The following is a 19478-nucleotide window of genomic DNA, read 5'->3' as shown; positions in this document are numbered from 1 at the left end:
GATAGATTAGAAGCAATTAAATATGTGCCTAAACCTGTTAGCAAGCAGCACCATGTCTTTGTTGGGTGTGGCTGGTTACTGTCGACCATGGTTGAAAGTGTCACACCCTGATCTGTTTCACCTGTCTTTGTGATTGTCTCCACCAGCCTCCAGGTGTCACCCAACTTCCCCATTATTCCCAGTGTATTTATTCCTGTGTTCTCTGTTTGTCTGTTGCCAGTTCGTCTTGTCTTGTCAAGCTAATCAGCGTGTTTTTTCCGAGCTTCTGGTCCTAGTCTGTTTTTCTAGTCCTCCCAGTTCTGACCTCTTGCTTGCCCTGACACTAAGTCCACCTGCCTGACCATTCAGCCTGCCCTGACCTCGAGCCTGCCTGCCGCCCTGTACCGTTTGGAACTCTGACATGCTTTATGAACTTTTGCCTGTCCTCAACCTGACTCTTGCCTGCCCCTTAAATATCAGAGACTCCAACCATCTGCCTCCTGTGCCGGCATCTGGGTCTCGCCCTGTGTCGTTATAGTACGACCTGGCCATGACTGACCCAGCAGACTCAAACCAGCTCCGCAAAACTGTCTCTCTGCATAGAGCCACCATTGGAAGACATAACGAGCTACTCCAGAATCTTATGGAAGGGCTCCATTCGCTGGTGGAACGCCACGACCAGGGCTTCAAGACATTACTGGAGCAATTCCGTTATCTCACAGGCAGCATACCACAACTGAGACCTGCAAGCCACTCAGTAACTCCCCTACCAGTGGTGGGTTGGTACAGCCGACCCGGCTCTCCGAGGACCCCGCTTATCTCCTCCTGAGCGATATTCTGGGGATCCTGGAACCTGCCGGGCGTTTCTTTCTCAGTGCCACCTCGTTTTTGAGCACTGAGAAACTGTCTTCGTTCCCTTCGGATCGCTCGAAGATATAGTATCTGATTACGCTAATGTCTGTAAGGGCGCTCTCCTGGGCAACGGCAGTTTGGGAGCAACAATCCGCCATTTGTCGTCATCTGAAAGTTTTCATGACGGAGGGGAGGAAGGTGTTCGATTTTCCTATACCCGGGAGAGAGGCGGCCTGAAAACTACTTGGATTACGTTAAGACTCCAGTAGTGCCTGGAATCCGGAGTCCCTATTCGATACTTTCCTTCACGGACTGTCGGAGGAGATAAAAGACGATCTCGCAGCTCGGGAGTTACCTTTGGACCTCGATCACCTCATTGCCATAACAATTAGGATTGATAGGCGTCTACGGGACCGCAGGAGTGAGAGGTCGGATCTCGGTCACACTCGTTCATCCGCTGCTGCCTGCTCACCTCCAAAGAAGTCCCCGATGTCTGCATATCCGAGAGGAGCTGAAGCCACCCGAACTCCCTCGGGAATCAATGGCGAGGGGTGACTCATTTACTCTGGAGCCTATGCAACTAGGCAGAGCTAGATTATCGCCTAAGGAACGTTCACGAAGGCTGAGCTCCAACTGTTGTCTGTATTGTGGTGCTGCGGGGCATTACATAGCCACCTGCCCAGTCGAAAGACCAGGCTCATCAGTAGGAACGAGTACGCTGGTGGACCAGACTGGGAATTTTCTAACTCCCATTACTTGTACTCCCTTTTTCTTCTGCTGTGGGGTGACCGGTCTAATTCTCTCCGGGTGCTCATCGACTCTGGGGCAGATTAAAGTTTTATGGACGCTACCCTGGTATCCAAGCTAGATATCTCCACAGAACTCCTCTCCATTCCCATAGACGCCAGAGCACTGGACGGCTGCTCCATTGGCAGGGGAACGCACAGAACAGTTCCCATTCACTTGCGGGTATCAGGAAATCACAGTGAGTCCATACAGCTTCTCCTTATCGAATCTCCCCACGTCCCAGTTGTTTTGGGATTCTCATGGCTCCAGAAGCACAACCCCGTTATTGACTGGACCACGGTTTCAATCCTGGGTTGGAGTCCGTTTTACCACTCACATTGCCTTAAGGCGGTGCAGCCTCACCTGGAACATCCTCCTCCAGGTTTAAGTACTGCCTCAGATTTCTCTGCCATTCCCTCAAGAGTACCATAACCTGGAGGTTTTCAGCAAGGCTCGTGCTACCTCTCTTCCTCCGCATCGTTCTTACGACTGCGCTATTGACCTCCTCCCGGGCTCCACACTGCCTCGAGGCTGGCTATTTTCCCTGTCTGGTCCTGAGACCAAGGCCATGGAGGAATACAATGAGGACTCTCTGGCTGCCGGGAGCATTCACTGTTCTGCCTCCCCTGCGGGTGCAGGGTTCTTCTTTGTGGAGAAGAAGGACAAGACCCTGCATCCATGTATCGAATACCGGGGACTCAATAACATCACGGTAAAGAATCGTTACCCCCTGCCACTTTCCCCCTGTTTCATTGGTCCTTTCCCCATCTCTAGAGTCCTTAGTCCCACTGCTGTTCATCTGCTGTTACCCCGTACCCTCTGTACACACCCTACTTTTCATGTGTCCAGGATTAAGCTCTTGTCTCAAAGCCCTTTGTCTTCTGTTTCCAGAATGGATGGATTTGCCGAGGCAGGAGAAACTGCATCAATACTATCCACCTTCTGCCTAAGTACAGACCACTTGTCCAGCACCAGAAGCCCAAAACCATCATGGTACAGAAATGGTCACAGGACAGCTGTGAAACTTTGAGGAGATGCTTTGAGTGTACTGAGTGGAATACATTCATTGATGCCTCTGGCGGTGACATAAACCTTCTATCCAACAGTATTGCTGACTATATCAACTTCTGTGTGGATAATGTTGTTCCACAAAAAGCAAGCATTCCTGATGGGTGACATAGTCAGGGTGAAATGGATACAGAAGGAATTAAAACAATAGATCCGGGCTGGGAAGAGGGACTTCAAGTGTAAGATTGAGCAACAATTTGCTCGCAACAACATCTGGGAGGTGTGGAAGGGGATGCAGCTCATGACTGGATATGGTGGGCGTTCAGCTGAGGGAACTGAGCTGGTACCAGCTAATGAGCTCAACCAGTTCTTTGCACGCTTTGATAACTGCGATTTCTCCACAGAAAGACAGAAGGGTCTATGGAGAGGTTACAGCAGCAGTCCTGCATTTACTCTTGACCAGGTAAGGAAACAGTTAAAACTGACAAATGCCAGGAAGGCTGCAGTGCCGGATGGAGTCAGACCCCATGTGCTCAAGGACTGTGCTGAATAGCTGAGCAGGGTCCTGCACTTTATCTTTATGCAGTCACTGTCTACCTCTAGTGTACCTACAGTAGCCTAAGGCACTGCATCTCAGTGCTAGAGGCATCACTACAGACCCTGGTTCGATCCCAGGCTGTATCACAACCGGCCATGATTGGGAGTCCCATAGGGTGGCGCACAATTGGCCCAGCGTCGTCCGAGTTAGGGTTTGGCTGGGGTAAATACGAATTTGTTCTTAACTGACTTGCCTAGTTAAAGAAAGGTTAAATAAAAGACTACAGAACCACTCGTTCTTAGACATGATCATCACTAACACAGGTGCCCCACAAGATACGTTTTTGTCACCATTCCTCTTCACCCGCTACACAGCAGACTGCCTCCATGGTTTTTAAAAAGGCTCAGCAAAGGCTATTCTTTTTAAGGAAGCTCAGATCCTTTGACATCTGTTCAAAAATGGTCCAAATGTTTTTTAATTGTGTTGTGGCTTTTTTACAGTGTAATCTGCAGTGTAATGGGTTAACATCACTAGGGATGAAGCAAACAGGTTAAACAAAATCATCAAGAAGGCTGGATCTACCATCAGCACCAACCAGGACAAACTAGAGATTGTCTAAACTGCTGGATAAATGGATCCTCAAAAAGCTTAGAAGTATAGAGGCCAACACTAGCCACAGTACCTGCCTGGAACATTGCAGTGCGATGGTAGACAGATTTATTTTACCCATGGCCAAAACAAAAAGTTTCCGCAGATCCTCCTTACCATATGCCATGAGACTTTTGAACACAAACACTTCGTTTTTTTTATATCCATTTATGATGTGCTGCTTTTAATGTCTGTGTGTCCTTGTGTTTTTATGGTCTATTTACTGGTAATGTAAGTATTGACTGGTACAATCAGATTTCCCCTCTGGGGGATTAATAAAGTTCAATTTTATCAGCTGCTGGATTCATCAAAGTGACTTCCACTGTAATGGACCTTCTCATGATAGTACAACGTATCGTAATCCCAGAAACTTTACAACCGGAAATGCTAGACAGAGTGCATGAGGGACACATGGCCATTGAAAAAGGTAGCGGCATATATGTTTTATTGGAAAAATGACGTATGTGCTAGTTGTAGGTTACTATTCAAGATACATTGAAATAGCAAAGACACCCATAACCACATCAGCTGGAGTTATCAATGGATTACAGTACATTTTTGCCAGTGGTCACTGAGGTCCTGGTTAAAGATAATGCTTCCCAGGTCTCCACAAGCTCCTTTTCTGCTTTTTCAGCACAACAGGACTTCACACGTGACCAATAACCAATACCACGCACAAAGCAACTGTGAGTCTGAGTGGGCTGTGAAAACAGTCAAGGGACTGTTGAAAAAGAACAAGGATCCGTACAGGGCTGTTAGCTAACAGGGTCACACCACTGCATCATGGGCCGTTGCCTGTCGAGCTCCTTATGGGCAAGAGGCTGCGTTCCCCATTGCCTGTCTCGCCAGCTCAGCTCAATCCCCAATGGCCTAACAGGAAGGCATTCCCTGAGGGACAAACAGCTGAAACAAACACAAACTGTAAACTTTAATCAGACACCGGGCTGTGAGAAGGTCAACGTGTGTGGATTACAACCTCAAAGACACCAGCAACAGTACAGCGGAATGCAGATGCACCACGCTTCAATGTGGTGGACACAGGCTCAGAGGAGGAACAAGACCTCAGAGCACTTCCAGATCCAGCCACAGACAACACACAAAGAGGGGGGTGGAGAGAGAATCCTCAGAGCCACAAGCTCCCCCAAAAATACTATATTATGTGAATAGAATATACTGTTGGGGGGACCTATACCCAGCAAAAAGAGAGACTATACAAGAGTTCAGACTGTAATTTCATGCTTTCATACAGTTTCTGGATGTGAAGTTGCATTGTTAAAGAATACTTGTTCTCAAATTGCATTGAAGTTATTTTTCAATGTTAGGAATGTTGACTTCTTGTTCATAAGAGAAAAGATGTAGTACAATGTCCCTTGTGTGCATCCATAGTTATGTATAACATGCAGACTAAACTAAGTAAATATGCCGAAGCTGGAACATCGTTGTCATGACATTTTTTATCAATTGTTTTCCATTTTAATCAATGTATGAGCTTGGGACTCAAAGGTCATTGATAAGTTCAGCAATGCAAATGTAAGGTATACTCAGGGGTGAAAGTAAGATGGTATGGTTCGGTGTCCTGACAAAATAAATTCTGGGGGTACGCCATACCAGTTAAACACAAGCCTAGCACTGTTGGCAATTGCACCATTATTTAACATTACCGCATGTCAGCTGCATGAACATGAGCAAATTGACTTCAACATGTGCAGTATACTCTCCAAATTGCATCGTGGTTCGACAAGAACACTAAAATGTTATCAAGGTGGAGATATGTGGCCCAGACAGAGAAGCGCACAAACAGCACTGGATGCATTAATTCAGGCTATAAGTGTAGTGTGCCTAATGTCAATCGCTGAACGTTATTTACACGTCTTAGTTTAACAGACGTCGCTTTCCATTCATCAAATTGCAGGTGCACCGTTTGGATGCTGGAATTTAGCGAGAGGTGAAATATGCCGCCCCGGTAGTCAACAGGAGAGCGTTTTGAAGTGATATTTTTGACAATCAGATGAAAACAAAAGTAGTTGTATTACCTTTTAATGTGGTATAAACACATGATCAAAGTTATGACAAATCTTCATGGGCCTACTTGACCCACAGAGGTCACTAAACGAATAGGGATTCTAGATGTACTTCTAGGATTAGACCCATAACATGTTTTTTAGTAGTAATTCCCGTACCAGTAGACAATCAAAGACCATGAGCTATTATTCATGGTTTTATTCAAGTCGAAGCTCCTTTATTGAAGAAACAAGGACAACCTAGGCAAGTACACTTTCTCAGGGTTCACAATTTCCTAGAGGAACATAACAATATCCACATGAATTCTCATGCTTAACATGTTAATTGAATTCCTTTTCGAAAATCTCTAATCAGAATAGCCTAATATTCACCATTGAGATCAATTTCATAAATGCTTACAGTTATACACGTTGCTATTGAATGGACAGAAAAACCACAAACAAAAGTTATAAAAATCATATCTTGAATCGAGAGAAACATTAAGATTGAAGATAGGATACAACTTTTAAAGTATGAATTGTGCCAAGCTCTTTCAAGGATGTCTTCCTCTCTCCAGTCGCTGTTAATCAGTACTGGGAATACTCCTTGGTCTGGAGTTTGGCAACGATTCGCTCCAACTGCCTCTTGGCTTCACACTGTGGGAAGTTGCCCATTTCGTAGTACTGAGGAGCAACCTTCACCAGCCTGGGGAGACGAGATCAATTAAAGCAAAGTCGTAGAATATAATCAAAATATCCAATAAAAGCATTACCTGTAAATGACTAATAAGTCATAAGAGATCAATTAGTTTTGAAATGTTGACGCTTATCAAAAACCCTTGTTATTGACAGTGTATTCGCTAATCGTTTTATTTGTGTGGACATTTCCGAGTCATACTTCATGACCACAAACATACCATTCCGGTTTGATATCCGAGCAGGTGCGAATGTAGTTCTTGGTTGTGAGGACAAACTCATTGTAGAGCACCCACTCTGGCTTGTGGTCCAGGACGGTAGAGGGGTGTAGCTGGACCACCTGGTTGTCCTTGACTGTGAGATAATGGCCCGTGCGCTCCAAATGAGCCACCTAAGCAAACAAGAAAACATTTAAGAAAATGCACACAATGCGAGATAAATCGTATTTGTTCACTTTAATTCCATTTCAATTCGGAGTTAATTGAAATGGAACTTGCCCTGCTGTGCACCGACTGACCTGCATGAAAAAGCCTGTGACTAGCGCTCGGCGGATGTTGATGTAGTAGTCCCTGCTGGTGAATTCGGTGCTGCGCCGGGGCAGGTTGAAGCGGTCCATGATCCGGGACAGCTGCGAGCGCACGTTGTCGGCCGACATCAGCGAACGGTAGTTCACAAAGTTGTCGTAGCACCACTGTGTAGACTCGTGGTCTGAGAAACGACAACAAAGATCAACCTATAGGCAACGACAAGTCAAATAAGCATCATGTTTCAAAGTAAGTTACTTAAAGGGACATTACACTTAAAAATCAGTCTTCAAAGGTTAATCTTCTGTTGAGATAAGTCCATGGCCAAGTCCGATTACCCATACTTGCATTCTACATAGTAAGCATATTAGGTATGCGAAAATAAAGTTTTATAGTAAATGTAAAAAAATTCAAGTATGCTTTAAATGCAGGATGTTTGTTATACTCATTTCGGCTTCTCTTCTAGTAGAATTTGCTACACACTTTTGAGGAAGAGAATCATCTTTCCAGACTCACTCACTGTGTTTGACAACAGCTGAATATCAGCTGATGAGATAAGGGGACACGCTGTACCCAAATGAACGAATTGCGGGAATCAACGCAAATACGCATCAGATGGTACATTCTCAGGACATTTGTTGCTTACTGCATTTGTTTTTTACTAAACAATACATTCTAAATAGTATGCAGTACAACTAAGTACACAGTATGTTGTTTTAGTAAGATTTCGGACACGGCCCATGTATCAGTCTATCAATTTATAGATCCAAATATCCCATGTTAATTCCAGATTTGTGATGCTTATCTTTAGTCTGTCATTAATTAAAGGTTGGTCTACACAACTGATGGCATAGGATGTGGACTCACTTTTGAGGTCTGAAAACATCTGATTAACGTTGATTTTGGAGTCTAATCTGTCCCTTTAATTCATTTTAACCTATCAAAATAGGTTGTGGTGGCCATGTTTACTTTGTTTGAAGGCGTGGTAGACGTTGAGGAGCGTCAGGTGGTCTCCGTCGATGTGGGCGAACCGCATCTTGGACTCGTCCGCCGCCTTCTTAGCCTCGGTGGGGCGGACGAAACACTGCGGGACTAGACAAGGTTGGTATGGGCCCCAACACAGACGCCCATAGGGATGAGTCAAGCATTCACAGAACAGAGGAACAAGGCCTATTGTAGCTAGAAAACTTGACAGAGAGCATAGGTGGGCAGGGCAGGACCAAGTGGTGTGTTTATGAGGGGGGGCTCTTCCGACTGCATGATGACTGGCTACTAGCTTGTCAAGGGAGTCAACACCTAACCACATCTGCAAAACAAAGAGGTTTCACACACCTGCAGAGCGTTAAAAGAGAGCATTGAACTTGAGAACAGTGTATATATGTATAACATTCAAGAGAATCCAAGTCCATTTCACATTCAAGTCAATGGCCTTGACGTTATAAAAGGGAAATAGATGTCCTTATACGATGTCACTACTGACATACGGCTTTGTATGAAAGAAGATCAATATGTCCAAATTGGGAGTTTTTGCAACACCACCGATCATTACTTTCATGTTCCGCTGGTAAGTCTAATTTTGCTTTACTCATACATGTTTAAATTAATATTTGACATTCAAGGTAGTCATTTTACAGTCGCAGACCAACTTCAACATGAATTTCAGGAAACAAAAAATGTATGGCCTTTGTACTGAACTGGAATTTCTATGAATCTCCTGAGTTGATATTGAATTGACCACAACCGAATCACAAATGTGTACGAGTAAAACACGAGGGGAATGCCAATTTGAAATATTGTGAATAGTCCAAACACTGAACATTCTATATGATATAATCAGAACTCTATCTTGCCATATTGAACGCAAATGGTTCCCCCCACCCCCCCGGTAGTAAAACCAAAACTGGCCAAGAAAGCTTAAATATAACCTAAATCAACCACCCACATGCAGATAACAAATAATCCTTTAAAATGTGTAAAACCTCACTTAAAACAAAAATAAAGATCAGGTCTTGATGAGAAATACATTTGACGAGTAAGACCATTACAACATCTTGACGATAAAAAAAAACATTGTTTGCCATGGTATCTTGTACTGCATTTGGGCCAATAATACATCAAGAGACACCATTAAAGCAGCCATAGACAAACCACTAAACAAATGCAGAGGCAATGTTTTAGACCTATCTGAGAGCACTATATTGAGATGCCTGCCCTGCCCAATTGCACTGAGGATAAACACTCCCATATTTCAAGCAGCTGGAAGAAACATGGTCAACTTTTCAATTTGATACAGAATACAATTGGCTTTCAGTTTACTTTTCCATCAACCATCACCTTAAATTACTAATTGTCATTATCAATCAAGTATCTAACCAGTAAGCAATCCAAATACTGTGTAGACCAAAAAAAGTGTATTTTTCCACGGAGCCCTCTACAGCGGAAGTTTCCCACAATTGGCTTTTTGTTCTCACATTTTGATTTGAGGAATACTTACCAAATATTGTTAACTTGATCCCTCCATATAAATCTAATACTTTCTAGCATCTTTGCTAACTAGATCTGCAAACCCCCTTAACTGTGGGCCACCTCCTTACTTTTCCAAAATATTAATGAACTCTACCAGGAATTAACAAATAGCATTAACAAAGCACTGAGGAGACGATCAATTTAGAGATCTCCATCTTGCATTAAATTGGAACCCACAGGGTTGAGAGGGTGCCAACTGGTGCCAAGGGTGGGCACTGGGCGACTTTGGATGCCAGCCATCCCGGCCCTGGGCCATTACCTGACAGCATGGCGGTGATGGAGAGGATCTCGTTGGAGCAGTTGAACTCGCAGCTGGCGATCACCATCTTGGCCAGCTGTGGGTCCAACGGGAACTCTGCCATCATGGAGCCCAGCTCTGTCAGGTCGCCGTCGTCGTTGAGCGCCGCCAGGTAGTTGAGCAGCTCCAGCGCCCGCATCAGGGTCTCCGGGGCTTGAGAGCGCAAGGGAGGAAGCAAGAAGAGCAAGTGATCAGTACAGCATAGAACATGTTTGATCTCTTTGTCATTTTTACTTTTCTGTCTGTCAAAGGATCAATCAACAAATTATATTTTATGATAAAATGGTTGGTCAAGAGGTATATCAAGAAAAAGGGCTGCCAGTCAGTTTCAAATGAAACAGTTTCAAACTAAAGTAGCACTTCCAAAAGGCAAGTATTGCAGCAAAACCTTGGCTCCTCACCTGGTGGGTCCATGAAGTCAAAGTGCACCAGGTCATCGATACCCAGCTTCTTCAACTGCAACACGACAGAACCCAAGTTGGACCGGAGAATCTCAGGATACGTGTTGTCCTGTAGTGTGGAAAGGAAAATAGTCAGATCAGTAGAACATGAAGCCATTCTACTGTATTATATAATCCGTTGTGTAACAAGGTCGGCTAATTCTGCCAAATCATGTGTTTAACAAGAGCTGAACGTACTGGCCGAAACAGGCTTCTGTAAAATGCCCAGCACCACATGAGATAAGTTAGACTATAAACATTTCCTTAAATTAATTGTCCTCAACATTATCCATAAGATAACAATTTATTCAATATTTCATTCGACCGTATACTTTGCCCCAACATTTCTACAACCCAGGACAGTTCACCTGCATCTCGGTCTTGTAGGCTTTCTCAGTGTAGAGGCGGAAAGTCTTCCCTGGCCGTGTCCTGCCGGCACGGCCCGCCCTCTGCTGCGCCGAGGCTTTGCTGATCGCCGTTACCAGGAGAGACTCCACCCTGATACGAGGATTGTACACCTGTGGGTTACAGGTATAGACAACATTCTCACTCAAGTCTGTATTTTATTAAAAAACACAACAAAAAAAAAACGCTGGATTCCACGTTGGTTAATGTTAACTCAAGATGACACCACGACCAGGTTCCAGTTTAACAATGTTTACTTCACCGTATGACTACAGTACATACCGGTAGGTGCCAATCACACTCAAGTCAGGTCCATCTCCAGTGAGACTACTGCACAGGCGTACTAACAGAGTGATAGCGCCGTAATAACAGAAATATAGGGATACTTAAAACATGAACTTAACAGTTAAGTCCACAGTGAATGTCATAGATTATCTCTAGAAGTGCTGTCCTAAATCATACATTCATTACTTAAACTGTACCACAGATGTACAGGTGAAAATCAATGAATACACAAATGATTGAAGATAATCACTTGTTCATCTGTAGGTACAGTTGGAGGGATTTGGATATGGGGCGAAGGGGAACCCATTACACAAGTGTTAGTCTACAACGGCAGCGAGGTGAATGAGTAATGGGAGGGTTTCTGGTTCAAATCCCAGGTAAAAAAAACAGGTAATAAAGGGAACAAATGTTCTCAAAAAATGTACTGTCGCTAGGTTAAGCACATTTTCCCACCAGAGGGGCGTTTCTGCCAAACTGACTTGTTGAGGATAAATGGCTGTGTGTAATGACGTAGTGAACATTAAAAATGATTTTGCGGTTAAATTCCCAATGTACCGAATTAAATAATCTAAGTTAAATGGGTGTCCATTGCATTTTCAACTCCACTGATGATTTTGACCCAAAAACTGTTGCAATAATATAGCAAACTTGCCCAATATGTTTTTGGCGCATGCTCTACAGACAGTTTGCTGATAAAGTGGACAGGGTAGGTTATATGATAAAAGCCAGATCATTTTTAATTGATAATTGGCAGCCAAGCAAACCGGTCATCATGTCACCAGCATCATTCAAATGATCGCCTACCCTCGATATTTAGTGGAAATGTGCATGAAGCTCATCACAGTGCACTTAACCACCAAGTAAAGACATACGCTATAAAGTTCATCGTAACTTATTCCATCTGCCTATAAACTCTGCATGCTTTTTCGAGTCGTGGTGTTGTACAACAAAACATATCACATGACTAAGTTCACTTAGAAACTACATTGGCACAATCTCATTCCAAAATCATGGGCATTGATATGGAGTTGGTCCCCCCCTTTGCTGCTATAACAGCTTCCACTCTTCTGGGAAGGCTTTCCACTAGATGTTGGAACATTGCTGTGGGGACTTGCTTCCATTCAGCCACAAGAGCATTAGTGAGGTCGGGCACTGATGTTGGGCGATTAGGCCCGCAATTAAGTCGGCGTTCCAATTCATCCCAAAGGTGTCCAATGGGGTTGAGTTCAGGGCTCTGTGCAGGCCAGTCAAGTTCTCCCTCCCTCGATCGACAAACCATTTCTGTATGTAGCTCGCTTTGTACACGGGGCATTGTTATGTGGAAACAGGAAAGGGCCTTCACCAAACTGTTGCCACAAAGATGGAAGAACAGAATCGTCTAGAATGTCATTGCATGCTGTAGCGTTAATATTTCCCTTCACTGGAAATAAGGGGCCTAGCCCGAACCATTAAAAATAGCCCCAGACCATTATTCCTCCTCCACCAAACTCTACAGTTGGCACTATGCAGTCGGGCAGGTAGCATTCTCCTGGCATCGGCCAAACCAAGATTTGTCCGTCGGACCGCAATTTCATGATTCATCACTACAGAGAACTCGTTTCCACTGCTACAGAGTCCAATGGCGGCGAGCTTTACACCACTCCAGCCAACGCTTGCATGGCGCATGGTTATTTTAGGCTTGTGTGCGGCTGCTCGGCCATGGAAACCCATTTAATGAAGCTCACGACAAACAGTTCTTATGTTGACATTGCTTCCAGCGGCAGTTTGGAACTCCGTAGTAAGTGTTGCAACCAAGAACAGACCATTTTTACACACTACAGCCCTCGGCAGTGTGTGTGGCCTAAAACTTAGAGGCTGAGCCATTGTTCCTAGACTTTTCCACTTCATAATAAATAACAGCACTTACAGTTGACCGGGGCAGCTCTAGCGGGACTGACTTGTTGGAAAGGTGGCATCTTATTACGGTGCCACGTTGAAAGACAGTGAGCTCTTCAGTATGGGCCATTCTACTGCCAATGTTTGTCTATGGGACTGTGTGCTCGATTTTATACACAGGTGTGGCTGAAATAGATGAATCCATTAATTTAAAGGGGTGTCCATATACACTTCATGGCCAAAAGTATGATGGTTTTTATATCAATATTTGCACATAAAAGCATTTCTACCACAATTGTCGCACAATCTACTTCACAGACAACAACACAAAGATCCTATCTTGTCTTTCGTATTTTTGATTTGTCGAAATTGCAAAACTTTACTGATAACATTCTGTTTCTATGAGGCCTGTCATGAGTTGTTTTATGCGTCAGGTAATTAATCCGCTTGAACTGGTTGGATGGAAACCTGGTTAATGAACTACTATTACTTTTCTATCTGCATTGTGCTCAGATTGTGGACCACAGACAGTTCAAGTGTCCCTGTTATTGAAAAAAGTACAAGTTCGTAGTTCTAGTGCCAGGTATTCCCTCTGGGTTTGAAATGACGAGACAAGGTAAAGTAAAACATTATAGAGGGAGAGGAGTAGCAGCCTACCTTTTGCTTGGCAAAACCGGGATCGATCACAAACACCACTCCGTCGATGGTAAGGGATGTCTCAGCAATGTTTGTCGAAACCACAACCTAGGGAACAGGCATTGGGGGTTAGCACTAGCAGACAATTCAAGGACTTTCTATACATACTTACATCATAAGACATTGGAAATATTTGGTGATAAACAAGCACCAATGTATGAAATCTGGGTTGTATATACAGTAGGGCACCCCATAGCAAAACATTTTGAAATGGAAAATTAAAATCTGATTGTACAAGTTCAGGAAGTACCTTCCCATTTCTTCTCAGTTACAAAATGTTTTCTTCCTACTGAACACAACCCTGTTTTTGCAGTGTTCTGCGGGTCTACCTTTCTTCCTATCGCACCGCTGGGCTTCCTGGGGGGTGCGGCCTCAAAGATTCTTTGTTGCTGCTGGGGAGGCAGTGTGGAATATAGTGGAATGACTTTGATGTCTCCGACTTCAGGTCCCAAGTCGTCGATCTCCCGTTTGATCCGTTTACAGGCCTCGTCAATTTCCTGATAGACAGTTCAGAGTCAGGCAATATTTACGTTGAGCAGTAGACAAGTATCCTGAAAGTTAAACCTCCCCAACAATTCAACTTATATTCAGGCGACAACCTTGGTGTTGACAGTATCACTCTTCAACACTGAATTTAACCATCTTGACTGCATTTGAGAAGGGGTGGAAGTATACCTCTTGTCCGGTGAGGAACAGCAGACAGTCCCCCTCCTCTTCCTCACACATGTGGATCTGAACGACCGTGCGGATGGCGGCTTCCAGGTAGTCCCGCTCCGGCTCAGGGGTGTAGAAGATCTCCACGGGGTGTGTGCGTCCGGGAATGGTCAGCAGCGGACAGCTGTCAAAGTACACTTGGAACTTCCCGGCGTCTAATGTGGCACTCATCACAATCACCTGTGGGCAAAGAACATATTCCTGCTAATGCTTTGTGGTTGTTAAGGATTGTTGCAATGCCACTTTTAGTGTACAATAGTGAAAGCCTGACTATGGGAGCCAAAGAGGGAAACATCTACGTTTGAATAGGGATCTAGAATGGGCGAGCAAATAACTAGGCTAAATTACATTGGGACTAAGGTAAGTCAAAAGCAATCCAAAAACATAACCCCTAAAGAGCGACTGAATTTAAAAAGCAAAGAAATCCCTTTGAAAATGGCCTATGTGGCATCGATATGAGTCAGAAACAGTTATTCTTGTGTTGTCTAAAACAGTTTGGATAATCAGTGAGTCACAACGGATAAATTAAGGTTGGGTTTTGATTTGACAATGTCCATTTGTCCAAATACTGCACAAACAACTTACAGGTAAAATTGCGCCGCTAAAACATCTCTGCAAAAACATATTTCTTGAGTTACAGTATCTTAAGAGTCATTCTGGGGAGCTTGCGGAAGTGAAATAGGCTTCCGTGTCTAGTGTTTCATGGGCGACAAACTAACCAAACGCAGAACCTGTCAGGAAACACACCAAGACAGAAATTCAATTTTTCTAATAAGCAACAAAAAACCACGTGCCAATTGGGGTGTTCAGTGGCTCTTTTTGCCTTTTGTAGAGGCATGGGGAATGGGCTAAGCCAGGAGTTGTTTTGGGACTTTAAAATAATTTCAACGGTAAAACAAAATTTACAATTCATATGTGATTTTCTTTCTTCATGCGACTCATTCAGTCATGGTCAATGCCATTTTAACTTCACCCAAAAACAAGCTAATTTACATTAAACTAATGAATCAAATGTATCTCCAGAATGGACCAAATGCAAAAAAAAAAGAAAAAAGAGATACCAACCCTCATTTGTCTTTCCTTGATTCCTCGCCTCTTTCTCAAAACACAAAGGAGAATATCCAAATCAAGGACATGAGGAATCGAGGAAAGACTTGAGATTCCCCCCTGGACGCGGAAGCTGTACCTTGAGGTCTGACCTCTGTCGGACCACCTCCTTCAATACTCCCATTAGGATGTCCGTGGCCAGCGTTCTCTCGTGGGCCTCATCCAGGATGATCACGCCATACCGCTCCAGCAAGGGGTCGTTCATGGCTTCCCGAAGCAACATACCGTCTGTCATATACCTTAAAGGGGAAAGGACACACGGTTTAAAACATAGCAGATGCTGACCGAGTGATGGCTTGAACACCAAAATGTGTGTTCATTGATTTTACGCCTCTTCAAAATGAATAAATATAAACAACCTTTGCTCTCTTTTAGTGTGCAGCTGCAACACTATACCAAATACTTGTTGACCACAGTTGCCTAAAATAACTTAATTCTTATTCATTATTAAAGCACGTCCAACGTATTTTGACTGAAGCTGTGTATCAAATTGAATTAACTGGCTATGACCGCAAATTCTGTATTCTGGGGGTATTCAAATTACAGTACTGAAGGGCCAAAATGCTGTTTTTTTGGTTTGACCTATGTTGTGTTTAGTAGGCACAAAACAGAAGAAAACTCTTAAAAACTGAGTGAAATAGAGGTACCATCTGAACTTATCCAATAACAAATGCTCATTTTCTAATTCCGTTGCATAACATTTTGCAGCGCTTTGCTACGTGCGTGCCCTAATAATTAACGATCCTGGTAGTATGCAAGAATGAAAACCAGAAGTGTTTAGGCCTGGAATTGAATAACCCTGATGTAGCCTCTACTATCCAGACAAGAAGTTGCTTACTTCAGTATGGTCTTGGCGGAGCTGCAGTCCTCAAATCGTATGGAGTAGCCCACCTCCTGGCCCAGCATGACATCCATCTCGTCGGCCACCCTTTGGGCCACGCTCATGGCTGCCACCCTTCTGGGCTGGGTACAGGCCACCGCCTTCTTGGGGCCACCCAAGCCCTTCACCATGTCCACACACCATTGGGGGATCTGAGGAGGGAAAAGGGAGTGCATGTTATGGATGTGTCTACTTGAAACAAACATATTTCAAAGTGCATTGGTTTGGAGGTGAGGGAGAGAATTGACTGGAATGCCAAATTACAAATGGCCCTTAAACACTACCTCTTCTGTGTTTGCAAATCTGAGGGAACAGAGTAGGTGTAAACAACACAGTGATGTAACCACTTGGCCTTCAATGGCATGTGTGGGGAGGGGGGTGAAAAGTGTACAGTAAGCAATATCACCCATCTGATTCCATCAGAAACACAAACAGATGGAACGGGAGATCAAACTAAAAGTCAATCCAAACTGCTTCTTCTGTTACAAGAGTGAAGATTCACCAATGCAAAAATGCAAACGAAGCACCTCTGCAAAGTAGAGAAACAGAATAATTTAAGCCAGAGATTAACATTAAGGGTTTCCCTATTTCCCGGGGCAAGTGACCTGAGCAGTCAGGCAAGTTGCCCCATTGGGCAGGGGAGAGTTTATTTACAGATAACCAAAATGCAAAGAAATCTAGTAGTTTGGTCTTTCTGGTTCCTCCCGTGGGTAGGTGAAAATAAGTGATCATAATCTTTCGGGCCAACCAAAAAAAAGTACTCCTGACTTGCCCAATGGGAAGAGCCGTTTAGACCTTAATGTCAATCCCTGTTTAAGGACTATTGAACAGAACTGCACCTGTGTGGTTTTCCCGGAGCCCGTCTCTCCGACAAGCACAAAGCTCTGGTGGCGTGCCAGGATGTCATTGAAGCGCTCCTTGTACTCCCACACAGGCAGCTGCAGCCTTTTCTTCAAGATCTCATAGTAGCGTGGTGTGTGGGGCAGGTTTGTGAACGGGTTGATCTGCTGCTGCATGGCTGTCTGCTTGAGAGGAAGCATGCCTCCAACGGCCATCATGGTGTTGGGGGGCACGACAGAGGGCTTCACGTCCCTATCTCGGTCCCGATCTCTGTCGCGGTCCCTGTCCCTCTCCCTGTCTTTAGAGCGCTCGTCACGGTCCCTGTCGCGATCTCGGTCTTTCCTGAAAAATAGAATAATATACATAAGTCAACCCACGATAGTATATTACTTGAAATAGAGTGCACTTTAATGCAGTGGGACATTTACAAAATGTGCACAGTGTGTTAATAAAAACTCAATGACAAAAACAGTTATATATTCTTATATTTGGGGTTATGTCAAAAAGAATTATTACTCAATAATCAGTGTATTTGTATTATTCATTGACCATTCTACAGCAGGACATTTTTACATATGACCCATTCATGGAATCCAAATATGCAAGTTTTTCACCTGGTCCCCAAAATACTATTGTATGTAGATTAAATCAGATTATGTGCTAATGCTAATTGGGATGCAATATTACAATACGCAAGTGTTTGTTATTTGGCTATCTTTCAGCTGAGAGGCTAGTTCCTGAACTTGGGAAATATCTTGGCCAATTAATTGCCAAATAAACCCCAACTCCATGATTAAAGGATTACATTTATCGTCAATTGCCCACAAGGCCCAACCCCTCTGAATCAGAGAAGTGCATGGGGCTGCCACATTGGGCACCTGTTTGTGGGTGATTAACTGCCTTGCTCAAAGGCAGAACGGCAGATTGTTCACCTTGTCAGCTCAGGGATTAGAACAGGCAACCTTTCGGTTACCTGCCACCCAGCTCCGGTACATAAACAGAATTGAGCGAAGGCGTGGGCGGACTGGAGCTCCGACGTCACATACAATGGAGTTTTTATTTTAAAAACTACCGCACTCAAAAAATAGCCCGCAATTATGCGACACATTGTCGTTTTCTGTGACATCGGAGCTCCAATGTGTCGCATAATTGCGGGCTATTTTTTGAGTGCCGTAGTTTTTAAAATAAAAACTCCATTGTATGTGACGTCGGAGCTCCAGTCCACCCAACTCCTTTGATGTAAAGACATCGTGGAATTGAGTTAACATTATGGCTAGCCAGTTTACTCTGTGTAACGTTAGCGCTAGGCCGCAGAACATCAACACGTGCCTTGTCAACATGACTACACGAGCGTCACAGGCTGAATAACACAGGAAACTCGCGGATATGTAGCTAATCGTGTATCATCTCTACAAAGTATCAAATTTATAAATGATAACTAGTAAGACGCAATATTTGCCGGTTGGTACCTAGCTAAACAAAACAATCTAGCCGTTCGCTAGCAACAACTTGCTACCCGAAAGACAGTAGCTGCATGAAACGAGAAGCTTACCCATCAGATCGCTTTTTATTGGAGTAGTCGTCGCCTAAATCTAAACGGTGTCTTTTAGACATGATGAATAAACACAGATTTAAAATAACAGCGTATATTTAGCTAGTTTCCTTTACAACCGGCAAGCTAGTGTTCCGCGCGAGGAAGCAAATTCGGGTAACCCGGAAGCAGTTTGTTTTAGCTCGCTGGTTGTGTTCGGGCAGAGGGTAAAACCACAGACTAGGACAATGAGACAGATGTTTCACTGGATAATAAATGTGAAGCATCTGCTTTGGGCAGTGGGAGGAGATGGATTTTGGCAGACATTCTGCAAATTTTCTTATCGACGAAACATGTGATCTCAATACAGTTTTCTGTTCACAAAACTATAATCTGTTATGAACATAGTGGACTAATTATTGTAGACTTTGCCCTTTGCAAACGTTTTTAAAAATCGCGTTGTTTAGAAGGTGCGCAAAGGCGAATTGAGTTCTTGCACACGCGCACTTCACAGAATAGGCGTTCCCGAACGGAAATCTGCAGATTATATTAGAACACGCCAATAGGATCTCGCTAGCTCGTGCTTGAATCTGCCCACTATTGGTAATTTGTTCCCCATTGGAAACGAGGGGCGATGGTCTATCTTGGTTTAGTTATAAAACATCTTCGGTAAAACAGTATGTCGCTCACTGCTGCCATCCTCTGTATCATTGCGCCATAACAGTTGTTACACGGTCAGACTCATATGTTTCAGCACAGTTGAATAGCGGAAGTTCTCAGTATATTTGGTGTCTTTCTATTTACAGTGTTGCCAATTTATCGACTAGTCGCTATATTTAGCGAGTATTCA

General features: G+C 43.9%; 1 protein-coding gene across 2 annotated transcripts; it reads right to left on the bottom strand.

The window, feature by feature from the left end:
• Nucleotides 1–6016: 6016 nt before the first annotated feature.
• LOC110534280 (ATP-dependent RNA helicase DHX15) lies at nt 6017–19225 on the bottom strand. Of its 2 annotated transcripts, none has more exons than XR_016483832.1 (14): nt 18650–18881; nt 17097–17439; nt 16216–16409; nt 15457–15616; nt 14232–14450; nt 13886–14053; nt 13518–13604; nt 10664–10813; nt 10257–10365; nt 9817–10008; nt 8001–8337; nt 7025–7215; nt 6729–6898; nt 6017–6517 (listed from the first exon to the last, which is right to left on the bottom strand). XR_016483832.1 is itself a non-coding variant. In XM_021619044.3 (14 exons), the coding sequence occupies exons 1-14, from the start codon at nt 18709–18711 to the stop codon at nt 6400–6402; spliced, it is 2286 nt and encodes a 761-aa protein (XP_021474719.3). In that variant the 5' UTR covers nt 18712–19225; the 3' UTR covers nt 6017–6399. The 2 variants fall into 2 exon arrangements, 1 of the variants encoding a protein (XP_021474719.3); XM_021619044.3 differs by having other exon boundaries at nt 8001–8123; nt 18650–19225.
• Nucleotides 19226–19478: the final 253 nt, after the last annotated feature.

This window comes from Oncorhynchus mykiss, chromosome 10 (genome assembly GCF_057628025.1).
Source record: "Oncorhynchus mykiss isolate SJ-2025 chromosome 10, ASM5762802v1, whole genome shotgun sequence".
Taxonomy (NCBI): domain Eukaryota; kingdom Metazoa; phylum Chordata; class Actinopteri; order Salmoniformes; family Salmonidae; genus Oncorhynchus; species Oncorhynchus mykiss.
This window is presented reverse-complemented; position numbering and strand designations above follow the sequence as displayed.

What these genes read in the sequence shown, in the direction of transcription:
- LOC110534280 (XM_021619044.3), bottom strand. Translation starts at nt 18,711, where the DNA reads ATGTCTAAAAGACACCGTTTAGATTTAGGCGACGACTACTCCAATAAA. An exon ending in CTACCACGCCTTCAAACAAA is followed by an intron (nt 7,216 to 8,000) that starts GTAAACATGGCC and finishes GTCGTTTCTCAG; the next exon opens with ACCACGAGTCTACACAGTGG. An exon ending in TCGGATATCAAACCGGAATG is followed by an intron (nt 6,518 to 6,728) that starts GTATGTTTGTGG and finishes TCGTCTCCCCAG; the next exon opens with GCTGGTGAAGGTTGCTCCTC.